The sequence below is a fragment of the Gorilla gorilla genome, chromosome 1 (genome assembly GCF_029281585.2).
Source record: "Gorilla gorilla gorilla isolate KB3781 chromosome 1, NHGRI_mGorGor1-v2.1_pri, whole genome shotgun sequence".
NCBI classification, from domain to species: domain Eukaryota; kingdom Metazoa; phylum Chordata; class Mammalia; order Primates; family Hominidae; genus Gorilla; species Gorilla gorilla.
The window spans coordinates 153,995,914-154,022,892 of NC_073224.2; the positions used below are offsets into that span (position 1 = coordinate 153,995,914).

At 35.4% G+C, this 26,979-nt stretch overlaps 2 protein-coding genes across 3 annotated transcripts in view; one reads left to right on the plus strand and one right to left on the minus strand.

The window, feature by feature from the left end:
* The window catches only part of COL24A1 (collagen type XXIV alpha 1 chain), a 417,618-nt gene that overhangs the window by 161,601 nt on the left and 229,038 nt on the right, over nucleotides 1–26,979 (plus strand). For both annotated transcript variants that reach the window (XM_063697321.1, XM_019023728.4), the window contains 3 exons: nucleotides 7,948–8,001; nucleotides 24,889–24,942; nucleotides 26,006–26,050. In XM_063697321.1, coding sequence (XP_063553391.1) covers nucleotides 7,948–8,001; nucleotides 24,889–24,942; nucleotides 26,006–26,050 — 153 coding nt within the window. The remainder of the gene's footprint in view (nucleotides 1–7,947; nucleotides 8,002–24,888; nucleotides 24,943–26,005; nucleotides 26,051–26,979) is intronic.
* LOC101148834 (large ribosomal subunit protein uL11) lies at nucleotides 22,267–22,884 on the minus strand. Its single transcript, XM_019023806.3, has one exon. The coding sequence runs from the start codon at nucleotides 22,801–22,803 to the stop codon at nucleotides 22,306–22,308; it is 498 nt and encodes a 165-aa protein (XP_018879351.3). The 5' UTR covers nucleotides 22,804–22,884; the 3' UTR covers nucleotides 22,267–22,305.

A 26,979-nucleotide genomic window follows, 5' to 3' on the forward strand; every position in this document is an offset into this window, starting at 1 on the left:
TCCTTCTTTTCTGCCTCTCCTTCCCCCCTCCCTCCTCAGGGTACCATGGGGGGATCTGCTTTTTGTCACTATGGATTATCCAAACCTGAATATCAAATAATGGCCAGAATAGTTTATTTTTGAATTATAACTTAACTATTATTTTATGTGGACTTTAGAAGACTAAAAGTAGACTTTCCAGCTAACTTTGTAGTTTCCTTTAAAAGTGATGTTAAAAACACTGTGAATATCTGGGCACAGATTGCTTGTATCTCTAATCTTAGCTACTTGGGAGTCTGAAGCAAGAGTATCACTTGAGGCCAGAAGTTCAAGACCAGCCTGGGCAACAAAACGTGACCACATCTCTAAAAAAAAAAATTTTTTTAATTAGCTGAACGTGGTGGCACACACCTGTGATCATGCCACTGTACTCCAGCTTGATTGACAGAGCAAGACTCAATCTTTTTTAAAAAAATACTGTAAATACTATCTAAACAAAAGTCTTATTTGGAACACAGAATATATGTTTTGTCATTAGGAATTTTATTGTCTTTGTAGTTTTGTGGATTTTCTCTGTTGAGTTTTCAGGATGCTGCACATATGGAATTGAGCTGTGCTATATTTTCTGCTCAAATACATAGAATTACAGAAGGGAAAATATATGAATAGCAGTAATCACTAAATTTCTCAGCAGTATCATGATGGAAAATACCTGGTTTTGATGGCTTTTAGATCTAAAACAGCAAAAGAAAATGAAGGAGAGGCAGATACCTAGATGGATTATTTTGCATTTTCAAGAAACTGTATTTTCTGTTTGTGGTTTCCTCAGAAGACAGAATATTTCCTTCATTTGCAGTTTGCATGCTTCCCTGTGCTAAAGTTTAGTTTCTATAGATTACTGGGAAAGTGAATTTATTACATTTGCCTTTTGAAATTTTTTTTGGCATTAACTTTTGGATAGGTTATTCTCACTCAGTAAAAGCTGTTTTAATGTTTTTCTTTTTTATTATTACTTTCCTACCTGGACTCATCATATTACTGACATGACATGTGCTTCCATAAATGTTAGAAAACAAAATCTTGTGAGTGTAACCTGCATCCTTGTCTCAGACCAAATTATCCTCTTACAAAACCTCTCTCCCTCTGCATACATTCTTACTCATTTGAATATGTAAAATTTCAGTCCTGTCTGTAGAAGCTAGGCTAGTTTTTTTTTTTTTTCAGGATAACTTTGAAACTGCCTAATTGAAAAAGTTATTATTCAAATAGGATTTATTTTTAATTTGGTCATCAATTCAGGCCATCGAATGTTTATTGAATATAAACTATATATTCAATAATACTATATATACACAACACCAGCCAAGGCTTTGCATAACTTTGCCCTCAAGAATTCATAATTTACATGTTGCCTTTATTAATTTTATCTTTTAGCTTTTTTTAATGATTGTTTTTCCAAGGGCTATATTCATCTCTACTTTGTTCAGACTTATAAACTACTCAGAAGATACATTTAAGCCAAACTATGCTGTGTTCTTATATATTTAAAGCACAGTGGATATTAAATCAATAATTGAAATTTTCCATGGGAGTTAAATGGCCCAAGTGTCACTCTTATCTATAACAACAGGACATCTTAAAGCTACCTTGCAAAATATCAGAAAAGTTTCAATTTTCCAAAATATGTAATTTGTTTTAAAGCTGTTATTATAATTTAACATGCTATTACCTCTAAAACAAGCCAAAATCTGAGCAACACTGATTTTATCTGAAAACTAGTTCAACTAATATATTATATATTCTCTCTAAAGATCTTTAAATCCTTAAAAAATGTTGCCTACCATAAAGCATATGATTATCTAAAATACCCAATACTAAATACCTTTCTTTTTACAGGCTTATTAAGGTATAATTGACATATAATAAGCTGCCTACATTTAAATTTTACAATTTGATAATTTTTGACATATGTATAACCTGTGAAACCATCACCAAGATCAAGATAATGAACATATCTGTCAAACCCAGTAATTTACTTGTTCACTTTTTATATAATACTTTATTTTTGTCCCTCTTGTCTTCTCCCTTTCCATGCCACTTCTGATCTGCTCTTTGTCACTCGAGATTAATTGGAATTTTCTAAAGTCTTTATATAAACTGACTCATATAGTATGTACTCTTTTTTTTTGTCTGGCTTCTTTCACTTAGCATAAGACATTTGAGATTCGTCTAGGTTGCCACATCTAGGCTGTTCATTTTATGGATATATTGTAATTAGTTTTTGTATATGTGTATAAGTTTATCCACTTACCATTTTTTTAACTTGAGGGACTATATATTTCATTAGAAAATAGATACTCTAACACTTCTATTGGAAAACTATTAAAGTGCTCAATGTATGTAGCGCATAATATAGTGTATTCTGTTAGGACACTCTAGCTTCCAAGCTTCTGGCTACTGCCAAATAAGAATGATAATATTTTACTTTTATGATTTCCCAGGAAACTAATGGAATCTGCTAGTGCCTCTGTTCCCAGGTTTTGCTTTAAAAAAAAAAATGCATGTGAATTAGTCTCCAGCCTCTAGTGATTATAGAATAATAAAACTTTGTTTTTACTGGAGAGAATGCTGAGTCACTCTTCTCAGTACGGCAAACAGATGTGAAGGGTCTGAAAACAGAAGACATATTTTCACATACTATTTTTAAAACTACTTCTTTTTTCTGCGTCTTGGTAAAAATTGGTGGTCAGACTAGTTCTATTAAGAAGACACCAGAAGCCAGACTGCTGTTTCTTTCCTTCACTAAGGTATTATATTTTAAATTGTGATAGGATGACTTAACTGAGGTGGTAAAACACATTGTGAGAGAAAATGTTTGGACTTATTAATGTTTTCTAAATTATTTTAAATTTATAAAAATGAATTAGAGCATCTTTATCAGATTTTTGTTTTTACTTTTCTTCCTGTATCGTTTAATGCTAATATAGTTTTTTAGAAATGAAAAGTATGGACTCTAATGATGTACTTTTTATTTTTCAATCTGTAAGCTTTCTGAAATTTTGCTACTTGGCAAAGATGTCCATGTTATTTGATGTACATTTTGAGTGTGTTTAAAAAAAAGGTTTCCTTTATAGATACGTTATCATTAAAGTTCAGTTGATACAGTTAACTCTGGTTTTAACATATTGAAATGTATTATTTAAAAGGCAAGGTCTCTACTTGGTAGTAATCTAGGTATGAATTTTTAAAATAATGAAAAGTTTCTTTGGCCAGGGTTCTAAGCTGTCCTATGTGGGAAGGAAATAGAGATCTTTCTCCTCCTTTTAATAACTTGTGCTTATCATATACACCATGGAATACTATGCAGCCATAAAAAATGATGAGTTCATGTCCTTTGTAGGGACATGGATGAAGCTGGAAACCATCATTCCCAGCAAACTATCGCAAGGACGAAAAACCAAACACCGCATGTTCTCACTCATAGGTGGGAATTGAACAATGAGAACACATGGACACAGGAAGGGGAACATCACACACTGGGGCCTGTTGTGGGGTGGGGGGAGTGGGGAGGGATAGCATTAGGAGATATACCTAGTGTTAAATGAAGAGTTAATGGGTGCAGCACACCAGCATGGCACGTGTTGTTACATATGTAACGTATGTAACAAACCTGCACATTGTGCACATGTACCCTAAAACTTAAAGTATAATAAAAACTAATAAAATAAATAAATAAATAAATACAAGCCAAAAAAAATAAAAAATAAACTTGTGCTTATATATTTGTTAGCTTTTCAATAAAGTTTCAATTTTAAAATATTCAGCTTGTATGACTATACTATGAGATCAGCTGTGTTGACATCTTTTTCTTCTATTATCCTTGACCTTACCACTTTGTCTTTTTAATATTTCTCCACTGATATTTTAATGACGTTTTAAGGAGCAGAGATTCACACGTATATTCAGTGTTGCATGTTTACCCAGAAGTCACCCCAGCAAATTTTTTCTTACCGTTTTATTGTAAAGTAAAACATAGACACATAAAACTATACAAAACAAATGTATATCACAAACAATTATAAGACAGACTCTTGTAACTACCACACAGGTCAAGACTAAAACTGACAGTTACCACCAGAAGCCATTATGTGCCCCATGAAACCACAAGCCCAGCTCTCCTCCCAAAAGTAAGCAATTCCTCCTTTTTAAAACATAGTTTATCACACAAGTGTGCATCTTTAAAAACTATAGTTTAGGCTTATTTGTTTTATTTCCTATGTCTTTCACTCTACAAGTTCTCTCTCTATTCCCTGTTTTCCCCCTTAAAATTTAGTTGTTGAAGCTCCCCAATCATCTGATCTGTAGTTTCCCACAGTCTGGATTTTGCTGATTACAGTCTCATGGTGTAGTTCTGCCTGTTTCTTGGTCCTGTGTGTTTCCTGCAAATTGGTAGTCACATATAGAGACCTTACCATATTCAGGTTTGTTTTTGGCAAGACAATCAGTGGTATTCTGTTCTTTTATCAGGAAGCACATAATGTCTGGTGATCTCTTTTTGTGTGTGTGATGTTAGTAATAGTTGATGCTCAGTGCCTAGATCAATTAGATTATTTGTGGCATTGCAAAATGGAGATTTTTTTTAATCCTCTTCTTTCTTTTTCACTTACTGGCTGGAATACATCCCTTCATCTACTGTTTGGTTACTAGTGGTACACTAAGGCAGAACAAATGCTTGATTCTTCACCTTTGTTTACCATGTTTCAAGATAATGAGTAAGCCTCCTTTCATCCTTTGAACGTGGACAGTTTTTGTTGTTGTATCATTGTGAACTTATGAACTTAAACATATTTGATGTGTTTCAATCCATTGTAGTTCTTATCCTTGTTGAAGTTCATTTTGTCCCATATCTGGCCGAGGGGATCCTCTTCAAGTAGCTACTAAGTGTTTTTAATATGACTCTACTTTTGATACCTTCGATAGCTTTCTTGTTTTCTGGCATGATACTGCAGGGGCCCCTAACACCTGGGCTGTGGACCTGTACTGGTTTGTGACCTGTTAGGAACTGGGCTGCACAGCAGGAAGTGAGTGGCAGGTGAGCAAGCATTACTACCTGAGCTTCACCTCCTGTCAGATCAGCGGCAGCATTAGAGTCTCATAGGAGCACGAACCCTGTTGTGAACTGCACATGTGAGGGATCTAGGTTGCATGCTCCTTATGAGAGTCTAATGCCTGATGATCTGAAGCAGAACAGTTTCATCCCGAAACTATCCTCCATGCCACAATCTTATGGAAAAATTGTCTTCCATGAAACTGGTGCCAAAAAGGTTGGAGACTGCTGTGATAGTGTGTTCCAGGCTTATCTGGAGGATGGACAGGATTTATTGATTTATCCATGCAGATGCTATGAGTAAATGCTCTAAATTGGCTGAAAGCCAGTACTGAGGGGCTACAACTAGCCATGAAACATGTACTTTCTTTCAAAAAAAACAGAAAAGAAAAGAAAAAACAAACCAGTCATTCAACAGCAGCAACTACAACGGCAAAGCATTTTTTAAGCACTTACTGTGTATCAGGCATTGTACTAGTTGCAGAGAATATGGAAGTGAATAACATAAAACTGCACTCAAAGAGTTTACAATCTGATTAGGAAAACAAAACAAGCCAAAACACTACATTAAGGGACCTTGTAGGACCCCAGGATGGTGTGAGAGTTCTTAGAAGCAACCTAATTCAAGGTATGGAGGTCAAATAAAAGTTTGCAAGTAAAATGTTATTCAGTCGTCTAGTTAAAACATAAGTGTTCTAGGTGAGGAAACTTAAGGGAACATTATTCAAGGTGAGGGAAAGAGTATATGCAAAAGCCCAGAATTGAAAGAGAGTATATATTATGAGAGTATGAAAATTGTTCGGTGACTGAAGTGCTGGGTGGAACAGAGTAAACAAGAGAGATAAATAGAGACCACCAAATCACGAAAGACCCTGTAAACTGTATATTAAAGAATTTGGATTCTATTCTGAGGCCAGTAACAAAGTGGCATGCTCAGATTCCATAGAATGATCAGTCTGGCTACAGAGTGAAAATGCATTTTGCGGGGGATAGGAACATGAATAAGCAATAGGAAAATAGAGAAAGTGACTTGCCCTAGGGTTGTGGAGGGAGGTTTGTAGAAAAGTGGTTCAGACTGACAGCGAATTAGGAGATGTAATGGATGGGGCTTAGTAAATGATTGGAAGATGGTCGTGGTGGTCGTGGGGAGGGAAAAATAAGTATTCAGAGTATATCAAAAATATAAAAGTATTCAAAGCATATGAAAAATCTGTTATACAGATTTTGGGCTTGGAAACTGGTGGATTACCTCAAGGTGACATTCACTCAAATAGTGAACAGAGGACGAGGGAGGAACATAATGGAGAAGGTAGTAAGTTCAATTTTAGACTAGCTAGTGTTACAGCAGGAGCTAGAAGTGTCTTGATTCAAATCCACAAGAAATCCCCCCCACAAAAAAACATACTAACAAAGGGTGTGTTCTGGAGAAAGAGTGTAAAATTATCAGGAAAAGAATCTAGTTTTTTAAAAATTGCCATATATACAAATAATAGCATAGGTGAGCCTGATTTTCTTTGATTAGTAAAGCAATCAACAAGTTTGTATTAAGCATATCTGTATTAAACTATTCCAGAACATTCAGAAATCTGATCTTGTGATCATCTTTCTGTTGCCACTGCTTTTTCTTTTGCCAGAAATGTCCCCAAATTATATTTTTCCTCACAGAATCCAAGCTTTAAATCTGAGTCGAGGCATTCGTGTCCTAATCCAGACTGGATATGTTGATATCATTTTCTTATTATTTGTTTTTCTTTCCAGAATGAATATCCCAGAAACAACTTTGCTGTTCCATCTTACTTCATATTTTTTATTCCCATTACAACTTATCCCTTCACTGAACTACCTTTTCTTGTGGATGTTCACGTTTTAATTTCAGCCTTCTTTACTTTTAAAGATGCTGATTCTTATACTTCTTTTACTTTTTTCCTTCACTAATGTCAATGGAAAACAATCTGTGACAAAATCAATAAAATGAAACCACAATTACTAGCTTATTACAATTATTGAATCATAATTTGATGAATCACACTCTAATTATTTCAGCAAGAGTTTTAATCTGATACTTTTAAAGCAACATTCTAGGCCTTTTCCCAGCATAGATTGTATTTAACACTGTGATCCATTTCTATTTCTTTTTCATTTCTTGAGCCAAGTATTTTAGACTGCTAATATAATTTCCAAAAAAGTAAAATCATGATTCTCATGCAAATTTAAAGTAAACACAGGTCAAAGATTTTATTCAATTTATTAATTAATGATGGAACTTGTAAGATAATGGTTCATAGAGCCTTTGAGGACTTAAGTATTTATAGACAATTAAATATGGGGATGTTAGAATAAGATAGTTGGCTTAGATACAAAACTGATTAATCCTGTATATTAAGCCATAATTTTGGGTGCTGTTTTTTTTTTTTATCAGACAGAAGTTGTTTGCATCTCTGCCTAAAAAAAATCTATAAGTTAACATGTAGTTAGTAAACAGTGAGTCCAGCAAAGTACATTCATCTAATCTTTGGTAGCCCTATATCCCATATGATGTTGAAAGAACATGTCATACACCTTTTTGCCTTATTTCCACATTGTGGATAATTTTGGACTTAGACTTCTCTCTCTTAAACTGAACTAGAGGACCTCAGGATTGTTTGTGAATCACTGATGGAGTAAATTCTATTTTAGTACACTTTGTAAGTTTTATATTCCAGTGTTAAACAACTGCCTAACTTAATCTTCAATATTGAATTTTTGAGGATTATAAATTGCTTTAACTGGATATGGAGGAATAGCAAAGGGAATTTTATATGCTAAATGAATTTAAAGTAATTTTCTATGGAATAAACTCTCTACATTTTTATATTCCCTAGGGTTTTCCAGGAGATATTGGGATTCCTGGACAAAACGGCCCTGAAGGACCAAAGGTAAAAATAAGAAGAAGAAGAAGAGAGAGACTAAACAATTATGGTTATCTAGAGATCCTGATTCTCAATAAATGGGAAAAATATTTTAGGAATATCAGAACATTTCTGGATATTTTTAAGCTGTCTCAGGTACATTTAATAAACTTTAGGTTTCAGATAGTTGCAAATGATTTTTCTAGTTTGATATGAACTGAGATTAAGGGTGACAATATTTGCAAAATCACCCAGAAGGATTTTTTTGGAAGAGATGAGGAGAAAAAACTCTATAAAGTCATAGCATATAAATGGCTGAAAATAAGTAAATGGATGAGAATTCCCTGACCACTAAAAAAATCTTTTAGGGACATAAGATATCCATTGATTGAAATAAAAGAAAGCCTGTAGTGTCCATGAACCTCTACATAGCACAGAATACCTGAAGAAACCCAAGCATTTTTAACTTACAAGTGAAACCACAATTATTAGCTTATTACCGTTATTGAAACTCATCATGATGACTCACATACTAATTTATTATTTTGGCAATGCTTTTAATCTAACCATTTTAAAGCAACGTTCTAGGCCTTTTCCCAGCACAGATTTTATTTAACACTATGGTATATATACAAACTTACTGGTTTGTATGTATACTAGGAAATATCCCTAGCAAAATTTTAAATACCAAGATTTGCCATGCAAGCTGATGTAGAATGGGCACTGTAAGCAAATAAAACATTATGAATTCACATGTAAGGATGAAATAGCCTGAAGTTGGGAGAATTGGCAAGTTACGAAATGTAGCTGCTATGGAGGTATCAATGGGAGTAGAGAGAGATGAAATGATAGGAGATGAAGCTGGAAAGGATCTTGATAATAGCTATATTTGTTAGTGTTCTTAATAATGAGCAGCACAGTACTCTAATAAATGCTTTATAGACATTATCTCATTTATAGTCATTATCTCATTTAATTTTCACAACAGCATTATGAGGTAGTTATTCCCATTTTACAGATGATTAAGTTATTCACTCAAAGTCACATAACCTTAAGCTATATAGCCAGAATTCTAACACAGATATGATTTCAAAGTCTGAGCTCTAATACCCTTAGCTTTGATAGTAAATTATGTAGAGCATTCAGTACCATGCTGAAGAGTTTCTGCTTCATCACACGGGCATCTTGAAGTAATCAAAGATATTTGAGTAGTAAAGTATCTTGGATGGTTATATTTTAAAAAGATACCTCTTATGTCAGTTTGGAGGATGGTTTAAAGAGGGGAGAAACTGAAGACAGGAAAACTAGGCAATAAATAATAAAGATTGGAAACAGGACATTCATTCAGCAGATATTGGCTGCCTCTCATGGCAGCCATTGTGCTAGACCATAAGGCTACAGAGATCCCTACTTTCAAGAAAAAAAAAAAAGAGTCCTGATCCCTGTTTTCAAGAAACTTAAAATCTAGAGAAAGATATTCAGGAAAACCTTAATAATAATCATAATGAATAATATATAATCAGCAATACTGTGAGAGCACAGGGTCAGGGAAGTCAAATTATGTTTTGCAGGGAAGATAGCACTTGAACCTACATGAATGAGTAGGAATTTGTGAAGCAGACAAGGGGATGTATGGTATTCAGGAAAAAGAAACTTGTGAAAAGATGGAGGTGCAATATTTGGAAAATATTTGTAATAGAAGTTATTTGTTGTTGATCTGAATTTCACATTTAATTGAGCATCCTGTAGTTTATCAGGCAACCCCACCTGCCACCTACAAACTTATACCTATATGCAGGGATCTTTCCCACTTCCTTTCTGTCTCCACAGAAATATTCATTCACCTCTTCAAGTTCTGCGTATGTTTCGCATCAAATCCTCTTCTGACTCTTCAATGACCTCATGCCATCAATTATCACCTTTATCCCAATCTCTCCTTTGATAGAAATTTTGCCTTTACCCTTAAAATCATTCTCAGTGCCAATCTTGTAGTTAGGCACCCTTTATTTTTCACCAGGATAGTGTAATTGTCCTCCAGTAGTTGTTCTTCCTGCCTCCAATCTGGCATTTCTTCCTATCTACTTTCCAGCTGCAGATGGAATAATCTTTTAAAGTATAGATCTCATCATGTCACTCTTTTGCTTAAATCCTTCAGTGACCTCCACAACTTCCATGTTAAGGCTTGTACTTTTTAACTTTTTATACAACGTTCTTTATGACCAAACCCTCTCTGTATAATTCTATAGTTATACAGTCATATCCACCATCACTCTTCCAAAAGCATCACTTCAGCCAAACTATTTAGAGTGCCAAACCATGCTCAAATCTCACAGCTTCTTACATGCCATATTTTTTATCTGGATATATATGTTCCTGTGCCCTTCTGCATCTAGCTAATACCTACACATCACATACAACATGTCCAGGAAGCTTTTTCTGTTCCTCCCAAATCTAATTGGAATATTCTTTTCCTATATTCCTGAAAAAAAACCTATCAAGCCCTTATCTTTATGTATTATAACTTCTGATGTGCTTATGTGTCTATTAGACTGTAATCTTTTTGAGAAAGATTAATTGATTTTATATACATCATAATAACTAGAATAATATGGATAGCACATATAAATAACTCAGTGAATAGTGGTTGAATGGATGATTAATTGAATGACCATTTAAAAACTGTTTTGGAAATAAAAACAAAACAACTTTGTAACTGATTAACAGAAGGTGATGGAAGAAAGAGAAGTCAAAGATAAAGCAGCCTTTGACTTGGGTTGCTGATGTCATTGAACTTAAATAGGCAACTCAGGAAGAGGAGCAGTTTTGGAGGATGGGGATGATAAGAAATTTGGTTCTGGTTATATTTAGTTTGAGGTACCCGTTTGATATCTAGAGGTAGAAATAATTAATAGTTCGCGGTAAACCAGGTTGAAAAGCAGAAGTAGAAGTATGAAGGAAGTTGAGAGAGACAAATAGTGTAGAGAATGGAGTTGCGGATTTTTCCTACCAACTTTAGCCCTTCACCTGGTGCATACATAGGAACTTGAACTTTATACATTATATAAATACATCTATTTATCCATTCATTCAATAACTTATTTATTCAACCTTTGTTGAGCTTCTTCTGTGTTAGACCAAGTAATAAATGTGGGATTATAAAGATTTCTAAACTTTCATCCCTCCTCCAGATAAGGTTACAATTTAGTGGGAGAGATAAAAAATAATAATTAAGAAATATAAGAAGTTCTATATAAAAGAGTTGGTGAAGTGCTCTGAGAGCCTAGATAATTGAGCAATAGATTCTCTCCTGGGAAATTGGGAAATACATACTTCAGGTGGAAGTAATAATAGAACTTAATGTTTTTAAGTGTGCATATCATACTAGGTGAAGAACCAGAGAACTTTCAAAATTCTCTTCAGTTTGGGAATTTTGTTTCTCTTGAAGTTTAAGTGTCAGAGAACTGAAGAAAGCCAACTGACCTATTTAATTTTCTTTTATGACAGTGATCTTTAGAACTTTTTTCTCACTAATTCTTTTAGTCTTGAAATTAGAATGTCAAAACTGGGGCAAAAGACTTGAAAGCTAGACATTTTAATGAACAACAATGTTAGTAATTACTACCCACTGGAAATTCAACCATTATCTAAGTTTATTTAATAAACATGAGTATGTAGAGTCATTAGTACCAACATCATGAGACTAATTGATGTTATACACATCACTGAATTTTAAAAGAATATCCTGGGATGATTTTATCAAAAGAACAAGAAAATAATAATTTTCTGTTCTGTAGATTGAGAAGGATCTGGTTTTGTCTATCTTCTCGGTCCTTCTCACTTTTGTTGAAATTGTTTCTAGAAACAGAGGGGAAAAACAGCCAAACATACTGACCCTGTTAACATGATGTGTTTCTTTAGCTGGGTATACTGTATCATAGAAGCAAGCATCTTGAAACTTCTTTCATTTTTATATACATTTTCTTGTTTGGAAAATGGGAATGATAAAAACTGCTAAAGCTCTGTTGAGGCTATACAATGTGGTCATGGAGAAAATCATGTGCACTGCATTTGAAATACATGGTTACCCTATTTGCAAACAATTTGGGTTCTTTCCAGAGCAATTTGGCACAGCAATAAAGAAGGCTTTTATTTTCTGTTCATTTTCTGCCAGTTCACTAAAAACCTCAAAGTAGGAATGGAAACTTGTGTTAATTATAGTTCTACTGATTGTGGATTTGTATGTGTGTGTATATTTGTATTAAGATACAAAACATACATCAGTAAGCCTTTTTGAGAACTACACAGTTTGGGAATCTGCTTTCAAGAATCCCGTAACATTAGCAAAACCAGATCTTTTGCTGCTTACTGCAGAAGGTAAGAGTAGCAAATAAATATTCTCTATTCTCCAGTAAACAGAGGAATAATTTATTTGTTGCTATAAAGGTTTGTGTTTTTACTTTGGCTATGGAATTAGGGATGCTAAAAGAGGCTGTTATTGTCTTTTGCATAGCAGACCTGATAAGTTTTTATAGAAAGCTTACTATTTGTGGGATTATGTTGTGTAATATATGGAAATAGTTCTTGCACTGAATTATTACAGTATGTCATGTATTTATCTGTAGAGAGGTAAGCTAACTTGGTAAGAGGAAGATGTATAACTCTACACAGTTTTCTAAGATTACTTTGACCCAGTCCTGAAGATTTACATTCTATATACTATACCAAGATTTTATACACAGATTTCTTGTATAAGACATTTATTCTCCAGGTAACATTTAGTCAGCTAAGAAATATTTATTGAGTTTGTACAATGGGCAGGGTACTGTGTTTAAGCAGTGACTCAAAAACCAAATTAAAACATGGTCTTCTTTTTGTTAGGAACTTGTAATTCTCTGGAAACATGAGCCCTTCATAAGTGAAAAGGTAAAAAGCACAATAACTGGGCAACATATGATAAGTGAGTAGGAGGGAGTTCAGAGGAGAGGATAATCTGTATGGTCATTTTTCTGAGAAAATAGAGAAGTTGGGATTTTAGTCAGATTGGTTGGATCAGGCCAAGTGGAGCCGAGGGATGAGAGATACAAAATGAACACTGGAATGGAGAGCAGAAGTAAACCTACCTGACTTAAAAAAAAAAAAAAAAAAAAAGGTAGAAAGCAGATTGTGACAGATCTTAAATAGAAAATTAAAGGGTTTAAATAAGAACAAGCATATAACATGAAATACACCCCCTTAGTAAATTTGTTTAACTGATTTGTTTACAGTATTGTAACAAAATGTGTGCACACTGTTGTACAACAGATCTGTAGACATTTTTCATTTTACATGACTGAAATTCTATACTTATTGAACAGCAGCTTCTCATTGCCCTCCTCCTCACAGCCCCTGGCAATTAGCATCCTATTTTTTGCTTCTATGAGTTTAGCTACTTTACATGCCGCCTATGGATGGAATTATGCATTTGTTCTTTTATGACTGGCTTATTTGACTTATTTCACATAATGTCATCAAGATTCATCCATCTGGTAACATGACAGGATTTCCTTCTTTTTATAGCTGAATAATATTCCATTGTTTGTATAGACCACATTTTCTTTACTCATTCATCTGTCAATGAACATTTGGGTTGTTGACACCTCTTGGCTATTGTGAATAAAGCTGCAATGAACATAGCAGTGCAAATATCCTGTTTATATCAACAAGATATAAATATCCAGTTTTTATCCTGTTAACATTGATGTAAACAGGATACTTGCACTCCTGTGAGATCCTGTTTTCAGTTGCTTTGATGAATACTCCAAAGTCCTTTCTCCAATTTTTAGCCCAGTAATTTGGTTTTTGCTATTGAGTTATAGGAGTGTTTTACAGATTTTGAATATTAACCCCGTATCAGATACATGATTTGAAAATATTGCTTTCCATTACGTAGGTTGACTTTTCACTCTGTTGTTTTTTTCTCTAACTGTGCGGAAGCTTTTTAGTTTAATTAAGTCCCATCTATTTATTTTTCTTTTTGTTGCATTTGCTTTTGGGTTCTTGGTCATGACTTCCTTGCCTAAACCAGTGTCTAGAAGATTTTTTTCCAGTGTTATCTTCTAGAATATTATGGTTTCAGGTCTTAGGTTCAAGTCTTTGATCCATCTTAAGGTGATTTTTTGTGTAAGATAAGAAATGAGGATCCAGCTTTATTCTTTCACATGTGGCTTGCAGTTATCCCAGCATCATTTGTTGAATAGGGTGTCCTTTCTTTCCCCACTTTATGTTTTTGTTTGCTTTGTTGAAGATTAGTTAGCTGTAAATATTTGGCTTTATTTCTGGGTTCTCTTGTCTGGCCCATTGGTCTACATGCCTAATTTTATACAGTACCATGCTGTTTTGGTAACTATAGCCTAGTTTGGAGTCAGGTAATGCGATGCTCCAGATTTGTTCTTTTTGCTTAGTCTTGCTTTGGCTATTCAGGGTCTTTTTTGGTTCCAAAGGAATTTTAGTATTGTGTTTTCTAGTTCTATGAAGAATGATGATGGTATTTTGATGGGAATTGCATTGAATTTGTAGATTGCTTTTGGCAGTATGGTCATTTTCACAATATTTATTCTGCCCATTCATGAGCATGGGATATGTTTCCATTTGCTTATGTCGTCTATGATTTCTTTCAGCAGTGTTTTGTAGTTTTTCTTGTAGAGGTCTTTTACCTTCTTGGTTAGGTATATTTCTTTTTTTTTTTTGAGACGGAGTCTCGGAGTCTCACTCTGTCACCCAGGTTGGAGTGCAGTGGCGTGAACTTGGCTCACTGCAAGCTCCGCCTTCTGGGTTCATGCCATTCTCCTGCCTTAGCCTCTCAAGTAGCTGGGACTACAGGTGCCCACCACCATGCCTCGTTATTTTTTTTGTATTTTTAGTAGAGACGGGGTTTCACCTTGTTAGCCAGGATGGTCTCGATCTCCTGGCTTTGTGATCCGCCTGCCTTGGCCTCCCAAAGTGCTGGGATTACAGGCATGAGCCACCGCGCCCGGCCTTGGTTAGGTATACTTCTAAGTATTTTATTTTATTTTTTTGTAGCTATTGTAAAAGGGGTTGAGTTCTTGATTTTTATTCTCAGCTTGCTCGTTGTTGGTGTATAGCAGTGCTAATGATTTGTCTACATTGATTTTGTATCCTGAAACTTTACTGAATCTACTTATCAGAGCTAGGAGTTTTTTGGATGAGACTTTAGGGTTTTATAGATATACAATCATATCGTCAGCAAACAGCAATGGTTTGACTTCCTCTTTACCGATTTAAATGCCCTTTATTTCTTTCTCTTGTCTGATTGCTCTGGCTAGGACTACCAGTACAATGTTGAATAGCAGTGGTGAAAGTCGGCATCCTTGTCTTGTTCCAATTCTCAGCAGGAATGCTTTTAACTTTTCCCCATTCACCATAATGTTCACTGTGGGTTTGTCATAGATGGCTTTTATTACCTTGAGGTATGTTTCTTCTATGCCAGTTTTGCTGAGGGTTTTAATCATAAAATGCTGCTGAATTTTCTCAAATGCTTTTTCTGCAACTATTGAAATGATCATATGATTTTTGTTTTTAATGATGTTTATGTGATGTATCACATTTATTGACTTGCATATGTTAAACCATCCCTGCATTTCTGGTATGAAACCCACTTGATCATTGTGTATTATCTTTTTGATAAGCTATTAGATTTGGTTGGCTAGTATTTTGTTGAAGATTTTTGTATCTATATTCATCAGGGATATTGTTCTGTAGTTTCTCTTTTTTGTTATGTCCTTTCCTGGTTTTGGTATTAAGGTGATACTGGCTTTATAGAATGATTTAGGGAGGATCCCCTCTTTCTCTGTCTTTTGGAATAGTGTCAATAGGATTGGTACCAATTCTTCTTTGAATGTCTGATAGAATTCAGCTGTGAATCTCTCTGGTCCTGGACTTTGTTTTTTGTTGGCAGTTTTTAAATTATCATTTCTATCTTTCTGTTTGTTATTAATCTGTTCAGAGTTTCTGTTTCTTCCTGGTTTAATCTAGGAGGGTTGTATACTTCCAGAAATTTATACATCTCCTCAAGTTTTCTAGTTTGTGTACATAAAGGTGTTCATAGTAGGCTGAATGATCTTTTGTATTTCTGTAGTATCAGTTGTAATATCTCCCATTTCATTTCTACTGAACTTATTTGGATCTTCTCTCTACTTTTCTTTGTTAATCTCAGTAATTGCCTGTCAATTTTATTTATCCTTCAAAGAACCAGCTTTTTGTTTCATTTATCTTTGAATTTTTTGTTTCAATTTAATTTAGTTCTGCTCTGATCTTTATTATTTATTTTATATTCTGCTGGGTTTGGGTTTGATTTGTTCTTGTTTCTCTACTTCCTTGAGGTGTGACCTTAAATTGTCTATTCGTGCTCTTTCAGACTTTTTGGTATAGGCATTTAATACTATGAGCTTTCCTCTTGCTACTGCCTTTGCCGTATCCCAGTGGTTTTCATAGGTTGTGTCACTATTATCGTTCAGTTCAAATAAATTTTTAATTTCCATCTTGATTTCATTGTTGACCCAGAGATCATTCAGGAGCAGATGATTTAATTTTCATGTATTTGTATGGTTTTGAGGGTTCCTTTTGGAGTTAATTTCCAGTTTTATTCCACTGCGGTCTGAGAGGGTACTTGATATAATTTCTATTTTCTTAAATTTATTGAGGCTTGTTTTGTAGTCCCTCATGTGATCTATCTTGGAGAATGTTCTATACCCTGATGAAAAGAATGTCTATTCTGCAGTTGTTGGGTAGAATGTTCTGTAAACATCGTTTAAGTTCATTTGTTCTAGGGCATAGATGAAGTTCACTTTCTTTGTTGACTTTCTGTCTTGACGACCTGCCTAGTGCTGTCAGTAGAGTATCAACATCCCCCACTATTATCGTGTTGCCATCTATCTCATTTCTTAGGTCTAGTAATAATTGTTTTATAAATTTGGAAGCTCCAGTGTTAGGTGCATATATATTGAGGATTGTGACATTTTCATGTTGGACTGATCCTTTTATCATTATATAATGTCCCTCTTTGTCTTTTTTTAACTGTTATTGAGGTCCTGCTTGCTTTTGGTTTCCATTTGCATGAAATACCTTTTTCCACCCTTTTACTTTAAGTTTATTTGAGTCCTTATGTGTTAGGTGAGCCTCTTGAAGACAGCAGATACTTAATTGATGGATTTTTTTTTCGTTCTGCCATGAGTGGAGCATTTAGGCTATTTACATTCAACGTTAATATTGAGATGTGAGGTACCATTTTATTCATCGTGTTAGTTGTTGCCTGAATATCTTGTGGGTTGTGTGTGTGTGTGTGTTGTTGTTTTATAGGACTTGTGAGATTTATGCTTTAAGGAGGTTCTATTTTGGTGTATTTTAAGGCTTGTTTCAAGCTTTAGAACTCATTTTAGCAGTTCTTGTAGTGCTGACTTGGTAGTGGTGAATGCTCTTCACACGTTTGTCTGAAAACGACTTTACCTCTCCTTTGTTTATGAAGATTAATTTTGCTGGATACAGAATTCTTGATTGGTAATTATTTTGTTTGAGGAAGCTAAAAATAGGACCCCAATCCCTTCTGGCTTGCAGGGTTTCTGCTGAGAAATCTGCTGTAAATCTGATATGTTTTCCTTTATAGGCTACCTGATGCTTTTGCCTCACAGCTCGTATGATTCTTTCCTTCATCTTGACTTTAGAGAACCTGATGACTGTGTGCCTAGGTGGTGATCTTTTTGTGATGAATTTCCCAGGTGTTCTTTGATCTTCTTATATTTGGATGTCTCTATCTCTAGCAAGGCCATGGAGGTTTTCTTTGATTATTCCCTAAAATAAGTTTTCCAAAGTTTTAGATTTCTCTTCTGCCTCAGGAACACCAATTATTCTTAGGTTTGGCCATTTAACACCATCCTAAAATTTGTGGAGGCTTTGTTCTTTTTTTGTTGTTCTTGTTCTTTTTTCTTTGTCTTTGTCTGATTGAGTTAATTAGGAAGCTTTGTCTTTGAGCTCTGAAGTTCTTTCTTCTACCTGTCCTAGTCTATTATTGACACTTTCCAGTGCATTTTGTATTTCTCTGAGTTTGTCTTTCATATCCAGAAGTTGTGATTATATTTTTATGATATCTGTTTCTCTGGAGAATTTTTCATCTATAGCCTGTATTGTTTGTTTTTTTAAATTTCTTTAAGTTGGTTTTCACCTTTCACTGGTATCTCCTTGAGTAGCTTAATAATCAATATTCTGAATTCTTTATCTGGCAATTCAGAGATTTCTTGGTTTGGATCCACTGCTGGGGAGCCAGTGTGGTCTTTGGGGTTTAATAGAACCTTATTTTGTCATATTACCAGAATTACTTTTCTGGTTCCTTCTCATTTGGATAGACTGTTTCAGTGGAAAGATCTGGAACTCAAGGGCTGCTGTTCAGATTAATTTGTCCCATGGGGTGATCCCTTGATGTGGTGCTCTCCCCTTTCTTCTAGGAATGGTGCTTCCTGAGAGCTGGACTGCAGTGATTGTTATTGCTTTTCTGGGTCTGGCCACCCAGCAGGGCTACCAGGCTCCAGGCTGGTGCTGGAGATTGTCTGCAAAGTGTCCTGTGATGTAATCCATTTTCAGGTCTCTCAGCTGTCGATACCAGCACTTGCTCTGGTGGAGGTGGCAGGGGAGTGAAGTAGACTGTAAGAGTCCTTGGTTGTAGATACGTTTCACGTGCTGGCTTTCTCAAATGCTGGTTATGCTAGCAGTGAACAGACTCAGGACCTCTGGTTAGCCAGGGTGTTGTAGTCAGTGGAATTAGCTGTTGTTTTCTCCTTCCTTGGAGTAGGGTTATTTTGTCATGAGTTATTTTTGAGCAATTCCTTGGAGTAGGATTATTTTGTCAGGTTATTTTGTCATGAGTTGCCATAATATCCTGAGTTGGTTGGCTTCCAGCCAGGAGGTATTGCTTTCAAGAGAGCACCAGCTGCAGTAGTGGAAGGGGGATATAAGCTTGCCCTAAGTTGGCCAGAATAAGTATTTGGGTTTCTCAGGTGATGGGCAAGGCCATAAAGCTCCCAAGAGTTTATGTCTTTTGTGATTGGCTACTAGGCGGGTAGAGAAGTACCATCAGGTGGGAGCAGGGTTACGCCAGTCTGAGCTCAGACTCTCTCCTTGGGCAGGGCTGGCCACACTCCTGTGGGGGAGGGGGTGTGGTTCTTGGGCCAATGCGGTTATGTTCCAGAGGGCATTTTGTTCCATAATACCCTCTGTCATCAGAGAAGTAGGGGAAAGCCGGTAGCATTAGGTCTTACCCAGCTCCCATGTAGAGTCGGTTTTGCCCCTGACAATGTGCCCCACTAACAGCACTGAGTTTGTCTCCAGGTAGCCTGTGCTCAGCATTCAGACCTTGCCCCAGGCTATAAGCTTCCCTGCTGAGAAAGCAAGCAAGGCTTTCAGGCCTCGCCCCTCCCTGCCTTCAAATACTGTTGGCCTTGGCTCCTGTGCTACTCTCTGCAACAGTTCCGTTTCACCCTCAGATTCTGCTCTAGAGAGTTTGCATTCAGTCAAAATTATTACAAAGTTCAGTTGGAATCTTTTTTCAGCCTGTGACCCCTCCCAGATTCTGCCGGCTGCCTTCCCTGAGGGCCCTAGTGAGATATAGTCAGGGATGGCTTCCCTTGGCTTGAGCTGGAGAATGGGAGTGCCTACAATGCTCTTCCTGCTGCTGCTTCTACTTTTATATTTCACGCTAAATCAGTTTCAGCTCTAGGTAAGGTTAAATCCTTCTCCTGTAATCTGGGTTTTCAGGGTCCCCAGTGGGGATGTGTGTCTGGAGGCAGGGGTTCTCCCTCACACACTTTGGGAACTCACAGTTTTTTTGCTGTCTTGCAGAATTAGTAGCAGCATGCCATTTCTGTCAGAGGATCTATGAAATCCTTAAGTTTTCCTGGTACTTTACTGTAGTGGTTCTTGGAGCAAAAGTCCATGGTGTGAGTCTCCATACACTGTTCTGTCCAAGTGGAAGCCCCTTCGCTACTACCATTCCCAGCCTCTGCTAACCACCATTCAATTTATTCTCTATCTCCATGAGATCAATTTTTTTTTTAGCTTCCACATATGAGTTGGAACATGCAACATTTGCCTTTCTGTGTCTGGCTTATTTCACTTAATATAATATCCTCCCATTCTATCCTTGTTGTTGCAAATATAGGATTTCATTCTTCTTATGGTGGAATAATATTCCATTGTGTATAATATACTACATTTTCTTTATCCAGTCATCTGTTGGTGGATACTTACGTTGATTCTGTATCTTGGCTGTTGTGAGTAGCACTGCAATAAACATGAGAATGCAGATTATCTCTCTGATATACTGATTTTCTTTCTTTGGTATATATACTCAGTAGTGGGATTGCTAAATCATATGGTAGTTCTATTTTTATTTTTTTGAGGAAACTCCATACTTTTTTCATATTAGCTGTATTGATTTACATTCCCACCAATAAATCACCCTTTCTCTGTGTTCTCACCAGCATTTGTTATTTTCTGTCTTTTTAATAATGATCATTCTAATGAGATGATATCTCATTCTGGTTTTGATTTGCATTTCCCTGATGACTAGCAATGTTGAACATTTTCTCATTTATTATTGGCCGCTTGTATGTCTCCCTTTGAGAAATGTCTACTAATTAATGTCTGATATAAAAGGAGAAAGGAAACTGGTATTTATTAAGTTCCTGTTATATTCTATGTATCATTTTATTTATTCCTACAGCAACCTTATGATGCTGATGGTAACATGATTCTATAGATTAAGAAATAGTTTACATCTCTAGTAAAGTGCAGAACTGGATTTCAAATCTGCACTCCACTTCCAGTTCTGCACATTTTAACTTTTTTAAAGTTTGTGTTTAACATATGATAAATATGAAACATATGTGCACAGCTTAAACAATGATGATAAAACAAACCCTATTAAGGATATTAAATAGAACATTGGAAGCCCCTTGTGTGTCTCTCTCTAATTGTGTCTACCTCCTCCCTCTCTGCATTTAGGGTAAATGTTCTTTTGTTTTTGCCATGCTTTTACCATCTATAAATATACTCCTACAATATCTGGTACTTTGCATGTTTTGTAAATTCATGTAAATGGAATTCTACTATACATATTCTTCAGTGACTTTCTTCTTCCATTCAATTTTGTCTTTTCATCTTAATCCAGGTTGATACATGTAATTATAGGTTCATTCTTAATTTACATTTTATAGTATAACCCACTATATAGATGTGCTATAATTTTTTAATTGATACTACTGCTGATAAATACATATGGCCTTTCTTGTGGTTGGTTTGCACAAATACTCCAGGTGCACCTGTAAACTATGTAAATTCCCATTTGAGGATTCAGTATTCTATAGATGACCACTAGATCAAGTTTGTTAATATTAGTGTTTAAGTTTTCTCTATTCTTGTGGTCTTTATCTGCTTGATTTCTGGAGAAAAATGTCTTAAAATTTCCCTCTTTAATAGTGGATTTGCCCAACTCTATTTACATATTCATCAATTTTCACTTTTTATACTTGGAATTCATGTTATTAGATACACAAAAATTGATGGTTTTTATATCTTCTTGATGAATATAACCTTTAATCATTATTTAGTTACACACTTACACAATGTAGTTTACCTTCAAGTCTGCTAGATCTAATAATAATGTAATTACATCAGCTCTTTTGGGCTGGTAAATGCCTTGCATATTTTATATTTTAGGTGTGTTTCTTATAAATGGCATATAACTAGATTTTTTTTCTCTTAACCCAACTTTTATTTTTCCCTTAAGATTATAATTTTGGTTTTGAAAGAAGAGAGAAAAAGTAGCCTAGATTTGCCTGCTTCACCAAAAGGATTATTTCTGGTTCTGGATAAGTGGTTCCATCCCAAGTAAATAGCTTCAATGAGAGAGTTAGGGGGACCTCATTCCCTTTAACCGGTCAGCCCTCTGCAGGTTACACTCTGGTTATGGAGCTGAGCCTGTTTCTTTCATGCACACCCTTATCTTAATGTTGTATGTTCTTAGAGCCTTTTGAGCCCCAGAACAGAAGTTGCTTATAATTTTTTATTGTATGCTTATTTTTATCTACAAGTTTTTATTAGCCTATCATAACTCAATACAAAATTATTTTCAGATATTAAAAATATGCTAATCCTCCCAGAAAGGATTTTGCTCCTTTTTCTAAATTCTTATTTATACTTTGCGTATACCTCTACTTCTATTACAACTCTTTTTTTTTTTCCCACCAGTTGTCAAATGATCCTTTATTGAAATATTTTCCTTTGTGCTTAACTGGCTGGGCATTCCACAGCACCACTGTTGATGTCATCGATGATGTCATGAGGGTGGCGGCCATCAACATTACAGCCCACAGACTGGGCAGTCCCCAGGATCTCTTTAATGGTTCCAGAGAGTTCTCTGGCTAAGGATCGGTGCCGCATCTGTCGAGCAATGTTGACGATCTCATCAAAAGTGATATTCCCACTGTGTTTAATGTTTTTCTGTTTCTTTCTGTCTCTTGGTGGTTCCTTGAGGGCTTTGATGATCAGGGCAGAGGCAGAAGGCACCACCTCAATCTGGGCCTGTCTGTTCTGAATGGTCAGTTTCACTGTAATCCTCAGGCCCTTCCAGTCACCCGTTGCCTTGGCAATGTCATCACCAACCTTTTTTGGAGACAGACCCAGGGGGCCGATCTTGGGGGCCAGGGCAGAAGTGGCACCGACTTCACCTCCGGTGCACCTCAGGTATACGACTTTGATCTCGTTGGGGTCGAACTTCGGCGGCATGGTGGAGGCGGCTGGTGTCGGATGAACCCGGATTCGGGACGACCGAAGAAAGTTGCACCTTGGCCTCCTCCGAGCCGAAAGCCGAGAACCTATTACAACTCTTAATGTAATAATTTTTATTTTAAAGGACCATCTGCCATAATAAATTATGAATTCATTGGGAACAGGGACTCTGTCTTACTGATAATTATATACTTAGGGCCTAATATTGTGCTGTTAATTGAGCCTTATACATAGTAGAAAATTAATAAAATTTCAGATGAAAAATGAACAAACAGATGAATTAAGTGATTAAACACTAGCTGACAGGTGGTAGAATGCAAATATCACAACATTCTAATTCTGTACCTCCAGTCAGTGTAGACACTTAAAATCTTTCACTTTGAATTCTAAAAGAGCAGTTTCAGATACTGAAGGCAGTTCTAAATCATTGTATCAATCAGGATTATTTCAGTAAGTGGTGGAAACCCAGCTTAAACAGGCTTACATAAATATATGAAAACTTCAGGGATTCAATCACAACTGAATTCAGGACTCTAAACAATTTCAGAAGAGCCCAGTCACTCCAACTCTCTCCATTTGGTAATTCATTGATTTCATTCTCAGGCTATCCCCTGGATGGTTTCCCGCTGTTCAGTTTTACCTCATTCTTAATGCTATTCCCAGCAGTGCCACTGAAGTTTGAAATGTGCTTCAGTTGGGCTGAATTGGGTCCCTTACTCATTCCTGGACCAGTCATTTTTTCTGGGGATGTACAATATACTGACTGACTTAGATGTCTGTCACATGTTCACAGTTACAGTCGAAGGTGGAGTCACCTCCCCTCCAACAACATGCACTAAGAGTGAAGAGAGTTTTTCCTTAAGAAAAATTAGGGTGCTTTTGCCTGAAAAAAGATTAACATATATTGGACTGGCATAAGACACAATGTGCCCATTTCCGTAATCTAATCCATATCTTACTTTTAAAAATAAGAAAGCTTCATTAAAAAGTTAAGTTATTGTCTAAAGTAATACAGTTTCTTGAATGGTGCTGTTTATGTAATAAGCTTACAATACTATATTATAGACTTTTAAACTGACAGAGAGTTTTTTTTTATTGTGTTAAAGTATAGAAAGTATAGAGCAAAATATAACATGAAGGAAAGATTCCCATGTAGTTTGTCACTCTGTTGCATTTCAGAACAAGATAAAAGTGACCTGAGTAGATTTGCTCTTTGGTATAGTTATTTAAAAATTATGTAAGTACAGTTAAAAATTAGATAAAACTTCTTAATGGTTATAAAATGACTTAAAGCAATCATTCAAACTATATTTCTAAAAAGAGACTTAGAACTTTGCTGGCATCTTGCATAATTAGGAGAACAGAACTTATTAAGAAAATGTTGCCATGTTGAATAGATGTTGTATAGTGTTTTCTGATTTAAGACTTTTTAAAAATAATTAACTTTGAAAGGGTTTTCATTCAGAGAGCAATTGATTTTTAACAACATGTATTTTGTTTAACAAAATACTTTTTAGTCTTGAAATTTCTATTCAAATTCACACTCACTTTCTTCTGCAAATTCCTCTTCTCTTTTTATCATCTTGTATCAAAAAGGGAAATAAGTTGAAGAATATTCTTCAACTAATGAGTAATGAAGAACTAATGCATTCTTCAGCTAACAAATACTGAGTTCCAGACTCTGCAGATCTCTTAATAGATATTAAAACACTATTTGTTTCCTCCATCTGTTTTCAGACTTTGTGAACACTCTATTTGGTTTACTTTACTCTTATCAGTTTAACATTTGGACCCATTGCTTCCGTTTTAGAAATACTTTTTCTGAAAAGGTGTCTGGAGGTTGAAGAATAAAATACTGAGCAGATTATTTGAATATCAACTTACTGTTTAAAAATAAGTTTATTCTATATTTTTAGATGCCCTGTAGTTTTCTGTTTGCCTATACTGCAACCCATTTTGAGGACTTCTTAATGGGAAATGAATGGTTTCAAAGAGTATTGTCCATCTCCACATTAATGCTGATTTATCAAAATGTCAGTTGATCTAAAATTTCTATTGTGTGCATTTATATTGCTTTTATAGGGACTCCTTGGAAATAGAGGACCTCCTGGACCTCCTGGTCTCAAAGGAACTCAGGTATGGAAGAAGTGATATCCAGTCAGCTTCAGCAAGGTTTTTAGTTAAAATTTTCCGTTTTTATTTATTGTGGGCCTTCAGTTTTTGCTTAAACACCATCAGATTTCCAGTTACCATTTTATTTATATATTTAGACAGAGTCTTGCTCTCTTGCCCAGGATGGAGTGCAGTGGTGCTATCTTGGCTCACTACAGCCTTGACCTCCTGGGCTCCAGCAATCCTCCTACCTCAGCCTCCCAAGTAGCTGGGACTACAGGTGCACCACCATGCCTGGCTAATTTTTGTATTTTTTGTAAAGACACAGTTTTGCTATGTTACCCAGGCTGGCCAAACTTCTGGCCTCAAGCAGTCCTCCCACCTAAACGTCCCAGAGTGCTGGGATTACAGGTATAAGCCACTGCGCCCAGCCTTCAAGTTAACACTTTGTTTTGCCAGTTATGGAATAGAATTAAGAATCATTTTACAGTGTTCTGAATTCATTAAATGATTTATGTTAGTGGTCTCCAATGGAATGTCTGAAGAATCTGAACCCAGAATCTCACTCATATATACTAGAATTTATATTTACTATTTGTGACTACTTAATATTTTTGAACCAATAAATTATATTTTAATTGAATTGTGAATTGAGCAAAATATTTACCAAATAAATAACATATACTATATGATTCTAGGGAGGTCTGTATGTATTATTCAGAAAACAATCAACTGTTTTTTAAAGGTAAATCAGTATATTTAGTAAATATGTCTATAAATGGAGTAAAAACACTTACTGCCTTTTTTTCTTTTAGAGAATTATGAATAAAAGCTTTTAATTTTTTTCTATGTTCATCTTCAGTCTCTATTCACCCATATAGTTTTTGGTCCCTACACGAGTGCACCAGGTTCACACAAAAAAACTAAAGTGTTGTGGGGTGATGGAGTTCAAAGTACAAGAAAATAACAGCATTATTTTCATCACATCTCAGAATGAGCTTCACATTTTAGAATAAATAGAGAAAATAAGAGTTTACATTTTTAAATACTCATTTTAGGCCATAATATGTTCTGATTTTTTTTTAAGGGAGAAGAAGGACCAATTGGACCCTTTGGGGAACTGGGGCCAAGAGTAGGTATCATATAAATAATTTTCCATAAGTGCTTTTCTTGAAAATAGCTGTTCTATAAATGTTTTTAATATCATAACATTTTACATTATAGTAAAGGACAAAAATGAAAACAAATTAAAGTCATAAAATGCCCCAAAATAAAATAGGCCAATAACTGGAAGTCCCAAATATATTTTGAATGATGTTATGCCTACTACATAGTTACTTGTTATTTCAGTGGTCTGTAGACTTAGTAATTTGTGCAAATTATTTATAAATTTCTCAAAATGTAATAGGAAGCTAAATACTTTAGCCATTTTAGTAATATTCTGAGATTTCCTGTTTTCTAAATGTGTTAGCAAAATTATGGAAGGCTAATAAGATGTATTTTCTGCCAATTTTTTCATCAGATAATACCATGGGTAATATGTGAATTATTTGTTTTCAAGTTCTAGAAATGAATTATTTAAACATTTTTGGTATACATTATCAAAGTTTACCTTATGAAATAACTAAGGTACATTTATTTTAAGAGGCATTAGACTCACGTGAAATACATCTCATTTCTTTTCTTGACAACATCATAAAGTACTGGTTCTTCCTTTTTTTTTTTTTTTTTTTTTTTTTTTTTTTGAGACAGAGTCTCACTCTGTCATCCAGGCTGGAGTGCAGTGGCGTGATCTCGACTCACTGCAACCTCCACCTCCTGGGTTCAAGCAATTCTCCTGCCTCAGCCTCCCGAGTAGCTAGAATTACAGGCATGTGCCACCATGCCCTGCTAATTTTTGTATTTTTAGTAGAGATGGGGTTTTACCATGTTGATCAGGCTGGTCTTGAACTCCTGGCCTCAGGTGATCCACCCACCTTGGCCTCCCAAAGTGCTGGGATTACAGGAGTGAGCCACCATGCCTGGCCAAAGTACTGGTTCTTAAAATGCTTTTATGTTTAA